This window comes from Anabrus simplex, chromosome 2 (genome assembly GCF_040414725.1).
Source record: "Anabrus simplex isolate iqAnaSimp1 chromosome 2, ASM4041472v1, whole genome shotgun sequence".
In the NCBI taxonomy this organism is placed as follows: domain Eukaryota; kingdom Metazoa; phylum Arthropoda; class Insecta; order Orthoptera; family Tettigoniidae; genus Anabrus; species Anabrus simplex.
The window spans coordinates 1,222,639,104-1,222,655,735 of NC_090266.1; the positions used below are offsets into that span (position 1 = coordinate 1,222,639,104).

At 36.7% G+C, this 16,632-nt stretch overlaps 1 protein-coding gene across 5 annotated transcripts in view; it reads right to left on the reverse strand.

The window, feature by feature from the left end:
* The window catches only part of LOC136864817 (differentially expressed in FDCP 6 homolog), a 452,756-nt gene that overhangs the window by 222,656 nt on the left and 213,468 nt on the right, over nucleotides 1-16,632 (reverse strand). For all 5 annotated transcript variants that reach the window (XM_067142253.2, XM_067142254.2, XM_067142255.2 and 2 more), the window contains one exon: nucleotides 8,014-8,215. In XM_067142253.2, coding sequence (XP_066998354.1) covers nucleotides 8,014-8,215 — 202 coding nt within the window. The remainder of the gene's footprint in view (nucleotides 1-8,013; nucleotides 8,216-16,632) is intronic.

Sequence of the window (16,632 nt, forward strand, 5' to 3'; positions counted from 1 at the left end):
ATACACTTTGGGCTAAATTCAAAGGAATCGTTTGGGAAGGAGAGAAGAGATTTGTACCTGTTAAGAAGGGTAAAATGACCTCAGACCCTGTTTATTATACAACGGAAATAAGAAAATTAAAAAGAAAATGTAGAATAGTAAACAGGAAAATCAAAGAAGGTAGGGAGAGTAGAGAAAGTAGAAAACAGCTAATGAGGGAACTGAATAGAGTAAAAAAGGAAGCAAAAGAGAATTATATGAATGGCATTCTTCAAGAGCGTAATGACCACAAAGGGAAATGGAAAAAGCTGTATTCATATATCAGGAATAAAAAAGGAAAAGGAATCCAAATTCCTACAATGGTGGGAGAAGGCGGTGAACACTATTTAACAGATACTGAGAAAGCAAACCTATTTAGTAAGGAATTCAGAGATTCAGTAGATGATTGTCAAGAGTTGGAAACAGAAACAGAAGATAGAGAGGGAGAGACAGAGAGGGAAACAAGAGGCTTCTCAATCACAAATGAAGATATTTTCAGAGAAATCCAACTGCTTCAGCAAGGAAAAGCAGCAAGAAGTGATCAAATTACTGGGGAGGTATTAAGGACAATGGGGTGCTACATAGTGCCTTATTTAAAATTTCTCTTTGACTATGTCATAAATAATAGTGTAATACCAAAGGAATGGAAGGAATCTATAATAATACCAATTTATAAAGGAAAGGGTGATAAAAGGAAACCAGAGAACTACAGACCAATCAGCCTGACCAGTATAGTTTGTAAAATACTGGAGAGTTTAATATCGAAGTACATCAGAGGGATATGTGATGATAAAAATTGGTTCATGAGGAGCCAGTATGGATTTAGAAAGAAATTTTCTTGTGAGGCACAACTGGTGGGATTTCAGCAGGACATATCAGATCAATTGGATTCAGGAGGCCAGTTAGATTGCATAGCCATAGATCTTTCCAAAGCCTTTGATAGAGTGGAACATGGAATATTATTAAAAAAATGGGAGGGAATAGGATTGGACGTAAGGGTTACACGTTGGATAAAAACATTTCTAAATTCAAGGGTTCAGAAAGTCAAAGTAGGAAATAATGTATCTCAGGAAGAGAAAGTTTGGAAGGGAATTGCACGGGGTAGTATAATCGGTCCGTTACTTTTCTTAATATACGCAAATGATTTAGGGAACAATATAACATCAAAAATAAGATTGTATGCAGATGACATAATTGTTTATAGGGAAATAAACAACATTGAGGATTGTTCAGAATTACAAAGGGACCTTGAAAGTATCCAACAATGGGTTGAAGAAAATAATATGAAGGTTAATGGAGGCAAATCAACTGTTACAACTTTTACAAACAGGAGCTTTAAAACTGAATTTGAATATACTTTGGGTGAGGTCGTTATCCCAAAAGATGGCAAGTGCAAATACTTAGGTGTGAGATTTGAAAGTAATGTGCACTGGAAGGGTCATGTTGATGACATTGTTGGGAAAGCATACAGATCGTTACATGTCATAATGAGGCTACTTAAAGGATGCAACAAAGAATTAAAAGAAAAAAGTTACTTGAGTATGGTTCGTCCATTATTGGAATATGCAAACAGTGTTTGGGATCCTCACCAAGAATACCTAATAAAAGAAATAGATAGTGTGCAAAGGAAAGCAGCACGATTTGTAACAGAAGATTTCAGGAGAAAGAGTAATGTATCAGAAATGTTAAAGGAACTTGGGTGGGAAACTTTAAGTAAGAGAAGGGAGAAAACTAGACTTATAGGATTATATACAGCTTATACAAGAGAAGAAGCATGGGGAGATATCCGTGAGAGGCTTCAGTTGGAAAATAATTATATCTGCAGGACTGACCACAAATATAAAATTAGAAGGAATTTTAGCAGAAGCGATTGGGGTAAATTTTCATTCATTGGGAAGGGTGTGAAGGAGTGGAACAGTTTACCAGGGGTAGTGTTTGATCCTTTTCCAAAATCTGTACAGATATTCAAGAAGAGAATAAACAGCAACAGAGAAAATAAATGAAGTGTTAGAGGGCATTCGACCAGTGCAGGTTATTGTAAATAAAAAAATGTGTGTGAATAAATTAATTCCATTCCCTGGTCTAAGGAGTTTGGACAGCCAAAGTAGGGGACTGCCTATAGGGGTGAAGTACAGTGGGGACTTCGAGGGCCCTGGGACCGCTACGGTAGCTGTGAAGGCCCTTCAGGAACTCTGAAAAGTGGTGGCAAAAGAGGCTCTGGTTAAGACGCAGCAGGTCGTTATGCTACTTAGGTTCCAGAACGGGTAAAAAAAAAAAAAAGGTAAATAAATGCAATGTAAATATTAATCTTATAGCAGTTGTATAGTATCATTTGAAGTAATTCCACATACTGTATATCAGTTGACTATATTTGTAAGTAGTACAGGAGATATTATAAGTAGAATTTTGTAAACAATATAAATTTATTAAGGATGAGCTGTGTGTTTAATAGAAAACATTGTTAGCGTAAATGGTATAATATTGTAATATAGGAAAATTTTCTTCTCTTGTTAATTTAATATTTAGTGCTTGACAATAATGTATTTTAGTGTACCATTTGCCACCGAGGTAGACACCTCATTTACAAATAAAGAGATTTTGATTTTTACTCTACTGTATACCATTAATTACGGGTTCTTACATTAAATAAAGTCGTATTAATAAACATACAGCAGACATATTGTGACATAACCTTACACACACAAATAATAAATGATAGGACCACGATTTATACCAAATAGAATCCATACTGACAACCTATCGTACATAATTACATAGATAATAACAAATATAATAATAATAGACGTAAACATCTTCATAAATCGAAATACCAGCATACATAGCTACACCTCACAAGTAATAATAATAATAATAATAACAATAATAATAATAATAATAATAATAATAATAATAACAACAACACCTACTAATCAAGCTCGATATTTTCACTATTTACCCATGGGTTTAGAGAATTGTTTCCAAGTTATACTAGTCCATTACACACTTGTATCAGGGTCAGGGAACGAAACATGTGATGGCATACTGCGCCATCCCCTTCCCGCACGTGGCAAATGAGCGGGGAGCTCGCCCACAGAAAAAATTGCACGTTATAAATTTCATATTAGAGCTTGTATCGTCCAAGTATCAACTAGTGAAAATTTAGATTTTAAAATTCCACCTTTACAATACTGTAATTGTCTTTATTACGAAGACTACATTAAATTACACTCGTGAAACATGTTTCGTCCTTTTATAGGACATCTTCAGTCACAAATACAAATACATAACATTAAAAATAAGGCGAGGGGACATTAAAATAAGTAAATGCAAAGTCTTTGTATATTGTGACGCGGCGCGATAGCGTCTTGTCAATCTTCAATGTTAAAATGGTGCGGTGTGAACATGATACGAAGCATGAAGTCCAATTAAAATCATACGTTAAAACTGTTGTTCAAAACAACGAATTGTCAATTATAAAACTCCGTAAGTGGCTATGCAAATAAAATTATGTGCATATTGTACGTAAAACAGTGTTCTGGTGATGCCACATTGTGATAGATTTCTTGATTAGGAGGTGGAGTTATACTGATGCAAGTTGAACCTGATTGTGTGTTGACAATAGGGGCCTAAAAAGAAAAAGAAAATATGAATGAACTGAAGAATAAAATTCCATCAAATGTGAACTAAGTGCCCATCCCGTCACTCACCTCCTTGCCCATCCTACCTCGACCACTCCACCTCAAGTGCTAAGGCTAACTGAGTGACGTCCTCGAAGGTCGTTGATGACTTACTGTGAGGGGAGGTTGAGAGGAGTTTGACGTAAGGGGAGAGGCGTGAGGTGACGTATTACTCACGCGCCTTCGTGAAAAGAATTTATTGATTAACTGCTCGAAAAGTATATTGATATCCTCCGATATCTCATTAAGATTATAAATCAGGTTGCATTTTTGATCAATATTTATAAAGACGTTTTCTAAAATATTCAATAGATTTCCTTTCTTACATAAATGGAGAATTTGAAGGTCTTGTTGTATGTCCATGAATGTATGATTGGTATCGTGCATATGAGAACCGAATGCTGAGAATCTGCCTACTTTGACGCAGTAACATGTTCATTATACCTTAGGTTAAAATTGCAGCCTGTCTGTCCAATATAACTGGCGGGACACTGCTGGCACTTTAATTTGTAAACACCTGATTTCTGAAATTTGCTCTTGCCGTTATTGATAGTGTGCTGATTGAAGAAAAGATGAGTGTTGTTATTGGTTGTTTTAAAAGAAACTTTCATATTAAGTTTCTTGAAAACATTTGTGATTTCGTATATTTTACTGTGACTATAAGTAAAAAGGGCATAACTATCTTCTTTCTTTTTGGTATCCTTGGTTAATGTGGAAAATGATTTTTTCTCAATTTTGCTAATAATTTTATCTACAAATTGCCTGTTGAACCCGTTTCTTTTTGCTATAAAATAAATAGTATCCAATTCATTTTTACGATCTGCTTCTGACATGGGTATATTATAAGCTCTATAAATCATACTGTAAAAGGAGGCCCTCTTATGTGCTGCCGGGTGTACAGAATTTTGTTTAATTACATTTGCCGTTTGAGTAGGTTTCCTAAATATTTTAAACCTAAGTTTATTAGAGTCATTAATAATTGTAATGTCAAGAAAGTTTAATGCTTTACTATTTTCACTTTCGAAAGAAAATTTAATCTGTGAATCCATATTGTTTAATTGTTCTAATACCTCCTGTCCATTAGTAATGCTATGGTCAATTATTGTAAACGTATCATCTACGTATCACAACCAGGTTATTATTCCTTTAATATTGTTAATTTTGCTATTTTCAAGAAAATCCATATAAATTTCCGCCATAATTCCCGAAGCCGGGGCCCCCATAGTGAAGACCTTCCTGTTTATATATTTGACCGTTGAAAGTAAAGTAATTATTAGCAACGACGAACTCCAAAATATTAATAAAATCGGCTATCTCTTGCCTATTTACAAGTAACAACTCTCATTATTGTTCCGTATTGAAGATGACGTTAGGCAAAGATATCAAGGATAATTTAATAAAAAACCACCTATTCAATACTTTCCACGTTTAATGTGGTTATTATCTACATGATTATATGTAGACTTATTTGGTCAGGTACATGTTTCACCCATTATTTTGGGCATCTTCAGCCTGTAAACAACCCTTAAGTCAAGGTTTGGGACCTTCTTTAACCAATATAAACATACCAATATATACACTATATACAATATATACATTATACACAATATATACAAACATTAATGAACTCTTAAGACGGGTAACATAAGTTAATACAGTTAAGTTTTTTGGTCCTAATCTATCTAATATGAAAAATGTCCAAAACTAAAATGGATCTTCTTTTCGGTAAAGAGGATTACATATCAGGGTTTATGTGACCCCTATATCATATTAAGTTCTTGACGTACCGTGTCTGGTGACAGGATGTGTCGTCAACAATAAGTGGAGATTTGAACTGATTGTTGCTTGTAGGTTGGTCAAGATTGAAAATATAAATTTAAATTAAATGTGTTTTAACTTGGCAGTTCTATTCTGGTTAACTTAAAATGTTCAAAAATAAAAATAAAATGAAACGGATCTTCTTTTTTATCATAAGTCTTGAGAAAGGGTGATATTAAAACTGGGGCTTATTTGACCCACAATTTTCATTTTCATGTTCTTGACGTAACTAATATTTAAATGTGTTGTCATGCACGAGTGGAGATTTAAAAAGCCGATTGTTGTAGGTAGACTGGTCAAGAACGTTGTGAATGAAACTGTTAGCGTCTTGACTTTGGGTCTCATGTAACGTCAAGGAATTGACAAGAGAACAATATTAAGCTGTTTCATAGTTTTAGGCTGCTGCTTAATTGAGAAGGAACATCCTAGATACTTGATACAGTCTTGTGTGAAAAATTGTTCCCGTTGATGTGTTGCTTGGTCTTTGGGAGGGATCTTAAGAATATCTGTAATGAAGTAGAAAAATAATATTGAATTAAAAATTTAGAGCACGCGTTGTGATAAAATGTATTAAATTAACACCTCTTAACTGTAAAATTACTTACTTGTTCAATTAATACTAGATGGACCTGTCTGTTCCGGCAGTGCCTGTCTTATCACCATTTCTACACCTGGTGTTGTACTGGTGCGGTAATGGAGGGGCGGGGCATGGAGGGAGAGTGGGGGTAGGCTGGTCTATGGGCGTGTGTGCTGTTGCTGGAGGGGAGTTTCTAGAAGCGATATGGGCAGGTTTAACTTTTGGCATGGTGGATGAAGCATTTGAGTGTGGAGATTTAAATAATTGAGGGATTTTGTTTTGATCTGAATTCACGATATTAATTAATCTAGGTGTTAATTCGTACAAAGGATTTTTAATTTCATTGACGTCGTTGAGATTTTTATTTTTATTGTAGGTTTGGTCTAAGATATGTAGATTTTCCAGTTCATTCATTAATTTCCCTTTACCTATGCTTCTAATGATGGTAAGATCTTTCTCTATGGATGTAAAGTGATGGTCCGTTTCTCTCATATGTTGGCTCATCGCCGAGTACTTATTGTGTTTTTGAGCGTTATAATGTTCCAGATATCTCGTGTTAAAGCTCCGGCCAGTCTGTCCGATATAAGAAAAATCACATTGTGTACATGTTAGTTTATATATGCCGGACCTTGAATAATGGTTGCTATTGTGATTGACCTTGTTATGGTTAAATTATCCTTGATATCTTTGCCTATCTCTTGCCTACTCAAATTACTGTATTTAAGTAGGTTATTCTTTACAAGATTTATCATTTTTGATACGGGAATATTCGAGAACATATTTTTGACGTCGAATGAATACATCTTATGGTTCGATTGTATGTTTAAATCTTTAATACGATCGCAAAATTCTTTGGAATTCTTAATAGACCTATTACCCTCAAATCTATAATGTTTTTTTAAGAAATTGTGTATAAATCTAGACGTCTTATATATAGGGCTATTTCTGAAATTAATGATGGGTCTTATAGGTATATTCTCTTTATGCACCTTCGGTAGTGCCTTAGCCGTCGGAATACCCGGGTTCATATTAATAAGTTTTTGAGACTCCCTTTCATTAAGGATGAAAGCAGATTGTTTAAGAAGTTTCTTTAAGTTTCTCTGAATGATATTCGTCGGGTCTTTTTTTATAATTTTGAATGAATTCTCTGCGAAAAAGGTTTCGGTTTTCTGTATGTATGATTCTTTATTCATAATGACCGTCGCATTCCCCTTGTCTGCCTTAGTCACAATCAAACCGTTTCTTTTTCTTTTTAGGCCCCTATTGTCAACACACAATCAGGTTCAACTTGCATCAGTATAACTCCACCTCCTAATCAAGAAATCTATCACAATGTGGCATCACCAGAACACTGTTTTATGTACAATATGCACATAATTTTATTTCATAGCCACTTACGGAGTTTTATAATTGACAATTCGTTGTTTTGAACAACAGTTTTAACATATGATTTTAATTGGACTTCATGCTTCATATCACGTTCACACCGCACCATTTTAACATTGAAGATTGACAAGACGCGTCACAATATACAAAGACTTTGCATTTACTTATTTTAATGTCCCCTCGCCTTATTTTTAATGTTATGTATTTGTATTTGTGACTGAAGATGTCCTATAAGAGGACGAAACATGTTTCACGAGTGTAATTTAATGTAGTCTTTGTAATAAAGACAATTACAGTATTGTAAAGGTGGAATTATAAAATCTAAATTTTCACTAGTTCACAGGAAAAATACCACGCACAGCGGAGTTAAGCAAATCTGATCACTCTTTGCATGTGTCAACAAAAAATAAAAATTGCAAGGTAGAAATCAACAAAGTAGACTTTCTGCACAGAAATCCATCAAAACAAGAAGAGCATTACAAAGAAACATGTACTGGATGAAATCAACAAATAAATGCTACAGACGAAAACACCCACCATCTTTTCCGCCTCAAGCTGAGCACGAGTTTGCTCAATGTCCAAAATGCGACTATTACGTCTGCGATTTTCTTCACTCAGTCTTGTCATTTCAACCTCTCTGGCATGACGCCTGCGAGCAGCTTGCATCCGTTGATAACCTTCTTTTGTTCCAGAGTGAGAGATTGCAGTTTGCAAAGCAGATGTCCACTGGAGTCTACTTCTGCAAAATTACAACCATCATCAGCTAGTTTTCTTTAAAAATATGTATATATATTTGCTCTAGGTTTCATGTTGCACTGATACAGACAGGACTTATGGTGATGATGAAATAGGTGGTGAAAGGGGCCTAACATCGAAGGTCATCGGCCCCTAATGGAACGAGATGGGCGACATGATAATTAAAATTTTAAAATGTATCCACTGACTAGAGTTAAAAGAAGGTGATGAAGAAATATGATTATTAAATTAAAACAATCAGTGGATCTAATTCGCAATGCCTTATTTCTAATAAAATAATATAAAATACAGATAACAAAGGAATAAGGCATTGTCTGGAAGTACAGATATATATATATATATATATATATATATATGTATAATTCACGTTAGACGTTAAAATAACAGATTAAAATACGCAACACAAACTAAAATAAAGTCCATGGGATAAAAGCGCAGTTAACACAAATACACTAGGAAAAAGGACATCATTACACACGATAAAAAAAGACCACTATCCCTCATAAAACGGATGACTAGGTCTGCTGACTGCTCATCATCTCGCAGGATGAGGGAGATTGTACTCAGGAGGTTAAGCCTACGGCACAGAGCGACCAGGTCCACACACTCCGTAAGGATGTGTACCACGGTATGATGAAATAGGACAGGGCTAGGACTGGGAAGGAAGCAACTATGGCCCCATGGCCTTAAGTAAGCATTTGCCTGCTGTCACAATAGGAAATCACAGAAAACCCCCTTCAGGGCTGCCCACAGAAGGGGTTCAAACTCACCATCTCCCAAATTCAAGCTCACAGCTACATGACAAAAACCTGGTATACTATACCTTTTTTAACCCACACACACTTCCCTATGTATGTATATAATATTCAGATATTTGTTAGTAATACAATTACTTTGCAAAGCAGGAAACAGCAAGATGATATGCTACAACTGATTCACAATTAGCTAATGAGAGTAGATCTAAGATGACTTATTTAGCTTTCCCTTGTAATGGTTCGGGATTTGAGTCTCTTGATTTTTATTAAAGATTATATAATTTCTTACGGTCATGGAATATTAGGTATATGTATAAAATATAATAGCTCATTTTATAACAATAAAAAGCACAGAAAACTGTTGTCATGGCGAGATTGTAATGATGAAAAGAAAAAAGAAAAGAAAAAAAGGAAGGTGTATACTTTTATTCTGAATGATGTAGAAACTTACATGTTGTAAAAACAAAGTACGATTAAGAGGGTTTAAGTGGATTGAGAAATTGGTGGTATAGAAACTGATTTTGAGCATTAATGTTGAGAAAATAGACCAGGGAGTGTTTATTTAGGTAATAAGGAGCTTGAGTTTAATACTAAGTATTTCAATCCGGGAGAGATAGTAGGTTCGAATCCCACTATCGGCAGCCCTGAAGATGGTTTTCCGTGGTTTCCCATTTTCACACCAGGCAAATGCTGGGGCTGTACCTTAATTAAGGCCACGGCCGCTTCCTTCCAACTCCTAGGCCTTTCCCATTCCATCGTCGCCATAAGACCTATCTGTGTCGGTGCGACGTAAAGCCCCTAGCAAAAAAAAAAAAAAAAAGTATTTCAATATTCAAGTATTATTAAAAACTTGTTCAATTCATATGAAATAGGGGAAGAGATTATTAATAAGGAGGTTGGAGATATATTAAGGAAAAGAGATTTTAAAATAAGAAGTAGATGAAAGAATATTAAGAACAAAGACTTGAGAAGAAATCAAAATGTCTATTTTTATACGCATGGTCCTGAATATACTGGAGTATCTGAAAAGCAAGATAATGGAAGTCCTGGGATTTCTCTTCCAGAAGAGCATATCTTGAACATGGTACCATGAATTCTTGTTTATTTTTCACCAATACATTCTGGCGCATCAATGTGGGAGGCACAAAGGAAAAAAAATTGTTGATGAAGTTAATTTACTTAATAAGGTATGAGAAAAGGTCGATGTTAGTATACAACAGGTTGCCCAGAACAGGGGGATTCTGCGTTCGGAGGGCTTCGGCTATGCTCGGTTACTACGTCAGCCAATTACCCACCGCCAAGGTTAGTAACCTTGACCGCCAGTCTCGCTAAAAGTCAGTAGTAATACTGTATGTGTGTAGTGTGAGAGTTTCTTTAATATGTGCAAGTGAGTTTCAGTTTTGATTTTTATAGTTTCATGGTGCTTTCTATGAATAGTCCTTGCAGTGAATAGCTGCTTTCTTACGCCAGTGTTATTTTGTGTTTGATTTGGATTTGTGTCGGGTTGCATATAAACATGCCAGGTACAAGGTGTACGGTTGCTGTGTGAAATAACAGCTGGGTGAAAACCAGGAAAGATCCCTAAAAAAGTCATATCAAATAACTTACTTCAGTTTCCCAAAAAATGAGGAACTAAGAGAGTAGTGGATCCAAAAATGTAGGCTTGATGGAAAGTGAAATGCAGATTTGTGGCGGGTGTGTTCCGAACACTTTTCCGGTATTGATTTTGAGAGATCTAAAGGGCGAATTATTAGGCCTTCCACCCAAACATGTGTTTAACAAAGACGCTGTTCCCTCTAGAAATTTGGGTGTTTTGCGTAGCATACAACAAGTGTCACATGATAGATTAAGAAGGAAGGAAAGGGCAATAGTAAAATGGCTGACTAATTGTTAAAAGATTCAGAACATAACACGACCATTGCAAGTTCACCACCTCCTCCAGCCACTCCACCTACCCAGGTCTGTGATAATACTATGGCGGTTATTGAAGAAATTGAAAGATTGAAAAAACAGATGACGAAAGAAAAACTAACAATGTCCTCAAAATTGAAATTAGAGACAGTGGAAAGCAAATTACATCAAAGCTGCGTATCTATAAGTAATTTGCGTAAGGAATTAATTAAATGTAGGAGGTAAAAACATTCTGTTCAGAGCATCCATACAACACTGTTGAATGATTTTTAAAGGAATTTTTACTGAAAATCAAATAAAGATACTCACAAACCAGCAAAAACGCGTTAATTGGACTGATGAAGACATATCGGCGGCTTTCACTTTAAGCTATCTAGGGAAGAAAACTTACATTTATATGAGACAACAACTGCATTAACCCCCTGCCTGGACTTTCAATGCTGGAAAAATGGGCTTCAAAAATAGACATGCAAAACGTAAGTGGAATCCTGGAAGATATTCTGCGTATGATGAAGATTGCTGCTGTCTCGTATAAGGACCACGAGAAAATTGCAGTCCTCCAATTTGACGAAATGCGCGTTAAAAGTTCTTTCGAATACAACGCTCTGAAGGATGAAATTATAGGCCCCATTTCACAATTGCAAGCTGTGATGGTGAGCGGACTGTTCAAGAATTGAAGGCAAGTAATTTACGCCGATTTCGATAAAAAGATGACAAAAGACATACTAGACAATTTGGTTTCTTGTCTTTCGGAAATAGGGTACAAAGTAATGGCATGTGTTTGTGACATGGGTGTAGCAAATCAAGGTTTGTGGAAAGCATATGGAATCAATGAAACAAAACAAAAAAATGGTTTCTGAACCCACGGATGCCAGAAAAAGTGTACTTCTTTGTAGATACCCCTCTCCTGTTGAAACTAATTAGGAACTGGTTTCTCGGCACAGGCTTACAATTTTCTGATGGTAAAGTTGGCTCAAAGGAACCTGTGGAAGCTCTGGTTAAGAATGACAGCTGTCGTGATCCTAAGGATTCGGCAGGCTGAGGACTGGGTTCGGTTTTTTTTTTTTTTTTTTTTGCGGGAACTATTATTAAACAATAATAAGACCAACTTTCCACTCACACACAATTCCCTTCACCTGTATTATCTTAAACAGGCACACACTGTACATTTACAACTATACAATTATGAATCTTGAAATCTTTCAACAAGTACAATTATAGCTCTTGGTTAGATAGTCTCTCTCAAAGTCCTTGACTATCCAGTTCATTTACACACTGCAATACAAGAAGATCAAATCCTGCAAAACTCGGCAATTACTTAGCTTGTAAAGGAAGACTTCTTCTTCCATCTGCGTCCGTCTTCTTTCTTGACTTCTTCTCTGCGCCCGAGACGACGTAGTCGTCCAGCATGATGCAATGTTTAGTTGAGCGGATGTGCAACTCCAGGACTCGAGCTCAACGTCCACGAACTCCGTCGTCAATCAGAACAGCTTATCTCTCAACAGTTCTGACAACAAGGTTAAGTTTACTGATAGGATAGGCGCACTATATTACACGTCCTTCCTAGTAAACAGTTCAATATTCGTTCCCGGTCTTTAGGCTCACTGCTACGACAAGTAACTTAGTCGTTGCAGCTCTAAGTCTTTCTATAGCAACCTGCTAACTATGCTGTACACCATGATACCTTTACTGCCTCGCGTAACCCTTTATAATTTTTGGACTGTTGCTCTCAGCGGCACGCGGCCACGTACTACTTGTATCGCGGCTTACTGCCTCACACGCAACCTACAAATTCTGTGCAGCCGCACACACGCTGCTTGCACGGCAGCTGGCTAGATTCTCCCTTTGTGGCACACAGCCCCACACACACGCTGCTTTCATGGCAGTTAAATTCTTCCCGATCTGTTGAAGTATCATTCCCTAAATCTTACGTTTGAAGTTACTCGTAACTTCTCCAGAAGTCAGTCGTTTTTAAGTCCGATTAGTTCTCGTGTTCCTCCCACTGACTGATGGGGAGAGTCAAGGAATTTACTCGAACGACTGGCTTCTTACTGCATCAGAAATTCAATGCAACACTTCCTTCTAGAAACACTCACATAACTTTCTATTACGTTTTCCGTTTTACACTGACATCGCGTTGTTGACTATTTCACAACATTACACATGCACTAACTTTGCGTTGCACCAGCTTGCCTCAAGTAAAACTTGTATGAAATCTTATGCTTTAAACACTTAAGTTTTCACTTAATAAAATTATCACTCAAACATTTGAAGCACTATAACTTCTTGCCACTGTTACATGATCATATAAACTCTAGATTGATATTCAATATCCTTGGTCTGGGACGTTGCGGATTCAAGACTTACTCAAGTCCATTCGCTCGGCACCGAGACATGAAAGGGGACACGTCACGACATGCGGTCGTGACACAGCCATGAAATTAAAGCATGCCACGAAATCAATGTCCGTCATCTAAACTATAGGGGCACTGAAAGAATTAACGTAAGAAAAGCTCCAGAATTAATGTCATACAGTGTAGCTACAGCGTTACGTCATTTCAAATTAGGAGATGATGCAACTGAAAATGTTAATAATTGGTACGATCTCATGCATTCCTACAGACCAGCAATTTCTCAAGTCCCTAGCAAAAATGCATATGGTCTTCAGTTAAAACAACAAGATGAAATTTTAGATAAAATGTGACAGTTTGACCTGCAAGGGGAAAAAAGTTAAGCAAGTGTTCCAGAAAGCTATCTTGTTACTATCTTCTCCTTGAAATATCTGATCTCAGAAGTTGAGAATCTAGGAATGTAGTACATTTTAACCCACCGACTGAATCAAGTTTCACTCAAGAATTTGTTTTCCCAGATCCGTTCTTGAGGAGGATTATACAACCACCCTACACCGCTGAACGCTCTTTATTATCTTGGGATGATTATTCTAGGAAATAATGCCGGCAAAATGGAGAAACATAATATTACCGTGTTAGCATGGAAAAAAGAGGTGAAAGAAGGTGCTGGCTTGAATGGGTCTATCTTCAACAGACAGAAGATTAATTTAAGACTTTAGAATTAAGGTTATATTTCTTTTCAGATACTACATTTTAACAAAACAGTTCCCTTAGCGACAGAACAAGATTTCACGTACAAGGCTAGCTTGGTACAAACTAGGGGGAAAAAAAAAAACACACAAAAAAAACCAACAGAAAAACCAAGAAATGGTTAGTTACAATTTGAGCTTCAAGCTCCCAGTTTACGAAAGTACCTACATCACTACTGTTGCGTTTAGCTAGATAGGCAAGGAGACAAATCTCCCAATTTCTTTTACAGGGTTTTTAAATCACACAATTTTTCAAGAGCACCTTTTGCTCCAAAGGTTACAAGTTACAGCCTTCCAAAGGCACCATTCAACATTCACACAAATATCTTTTAAATGAGACTGCGCTCCCAAAACCCCTACAGCCTACTCAAGGCAACCTTTAACTTTTGTGATTAAAGCATCTTTGCTCAATAAAATGTACACTTTCAGGCCTCTCTAGGTGCAGCCTACAATTTACAAGACCGTATCAGTTGTCTTTTAAGTTTACATGGAAGAAACAATACAAGGGTATCGACCACCCATTCTACCGGGCCTTTGTGGAAAGCACCAGGTTGAATTACGGGCCCCAACAATCAAAAATGTATGGACGCAGACACTTGCGCTCCTTGACATCAAAGACTTAAAACCCTACTTGGGCTTGTGGCCCGACAACACAGAGGCTAATCCCAAACTACTGAGGTGGCTAGTTGGACAAGTTAGATTACAAATTACAATAGTGAAAACAGTTACAAAATTGTAGTCACCTCAAGATTAAAATGAAGGGGAATTCGAGAGGGTAACGCACTCTCTATCCCCGGGTTTTCGTTAAGTACTATAGACTAGTTACGGAGCTCAATAGCTGCAGTCGCTTAAATGCGACCAGTATCCAGCATTCAGGAGATAGTAGGTTCGAACCCCACTGTCAGTACCCCTGAAGATACTTTTCCGTGGTTTCCCATTTTCACACCAGGCAAATGCTGGAGCTGTACCTTAATTAAGGCCATGGCCGCTTCCATCCCACTCCTAGCCCTTCCCTGTCCCATCGTCGCCATAAGACCTATCTGTGTCGGTTCGATATAAATCAAAGACTAGTTGAACTTTTACATAAGAAAGAAAAAAATTACAATTTCGGAATTTTAGTTACATTATTAAAGATTGAAAACCTTCCCCTCGAGTTAGCTTGCAGAGATAACTATGGAGTTAGAGAAATGGTGGCCATTACCTTAGCTGATTTTCTGCTTGCTGATGGATGAGGCCCCCACCTCCCCTCTTACCACACACACTCCATAACAAGACGATCAATAAGACAAATCAGCTCGAAAAGGCGTCAGCTTTTATACCAACGAGGAAGGTTCGAGAAGGCTCTGGACTAAGTCCAGACACACACCAGACATGCCAACTTTCAAAAGTGAAAAATCAGGAGAAATTTGGCAGCGAATCGCGACATATTATAACACATCACTGATGGCAGAACATGTACAAATTCATTACAATTCAATACATTAACAATTCTATTTGGCCTACATATATATTTTTCATCATTTACATGTGAATATTAAATACAGGACATACCTGAACTGTAGGAACATGTGACTTCTCATCCTTAAACATGGTGATCGCATTACGACTAATTGTTGTTCAACACACCAGTAGCTGACTTAGCCCTCTTCAGAAACTCTGAACTAAATTTTTGCTCAAAGCACTTGCCCTGCTGAACTGATTTCAAGGTTAAAAGTTTCTCCAAAGTTTGTTCAGACAGCAAGGATCTGAACTGTGTTTTTGTCCTTGCGACTCTGCTAACACTCCTTTCACATTCTGCATTGCTATGTGGAATTGAGAAAATGGCAAGCATCACCTTAGAGAGTCTGTCATATTTAAGTACACCATCAGCTTCTTCCAATGCCCATTGAACATCAATTCTTCCTTTTGCCAGGTCTGTTTCTTCGAGCTCTAAGTTACAGCACTGGGAGTGCAGAAAATCAGTTTCTTTATCCAAATGTTCCGTTTCACTAGTCAAAATGTTCGGACACTTGTTAATGAAAAATCTAAGGCTAGAAAATGATGCCTTACTTATAGCAGAAATATTTGCAACTTCTGCATTAATTAAAACTTCATCTTTGAATGGAAATTTGTGTACCATGTAGTCACACGATGAAGAGAAACACTTTCTAACAGACTTAAAGAATATGCACTTTTCCTCAGACTTCAAGGTGTTCACTAAAACAAACGCAGAGTTCCCTATCATCAGATCACAATCATCCTTTTTATTTGCTGGAGTATAAGAAGCTACATCAAGGAGAGAGGAGGATCTTTTAATAACGTGTGGTTTCACAAACCTTGCCATCACATTCTTCAATAATTTCTCCAAAACTGACCTCAATAAGTGGTGTAACTTAAATATTTGACTAACTTTTGAGACATATTATATATCTGCATTTTACTTGAAAAATATGAAATATCTGCATTTAACATGAAAATTATGAAAATTAACATTCATTAAATAAAATACACACTTGTTGGACCTTGTACTCACACTTACTTGTTACCTGCTTACTTACACATACATTATTTGAAGGGCGCCAGCTGCCACTCAGTGCAGCAATAATAGAATAAGACTCTTGACTATCTCTAGGGTGTGGGGTAATAAGCTTACTT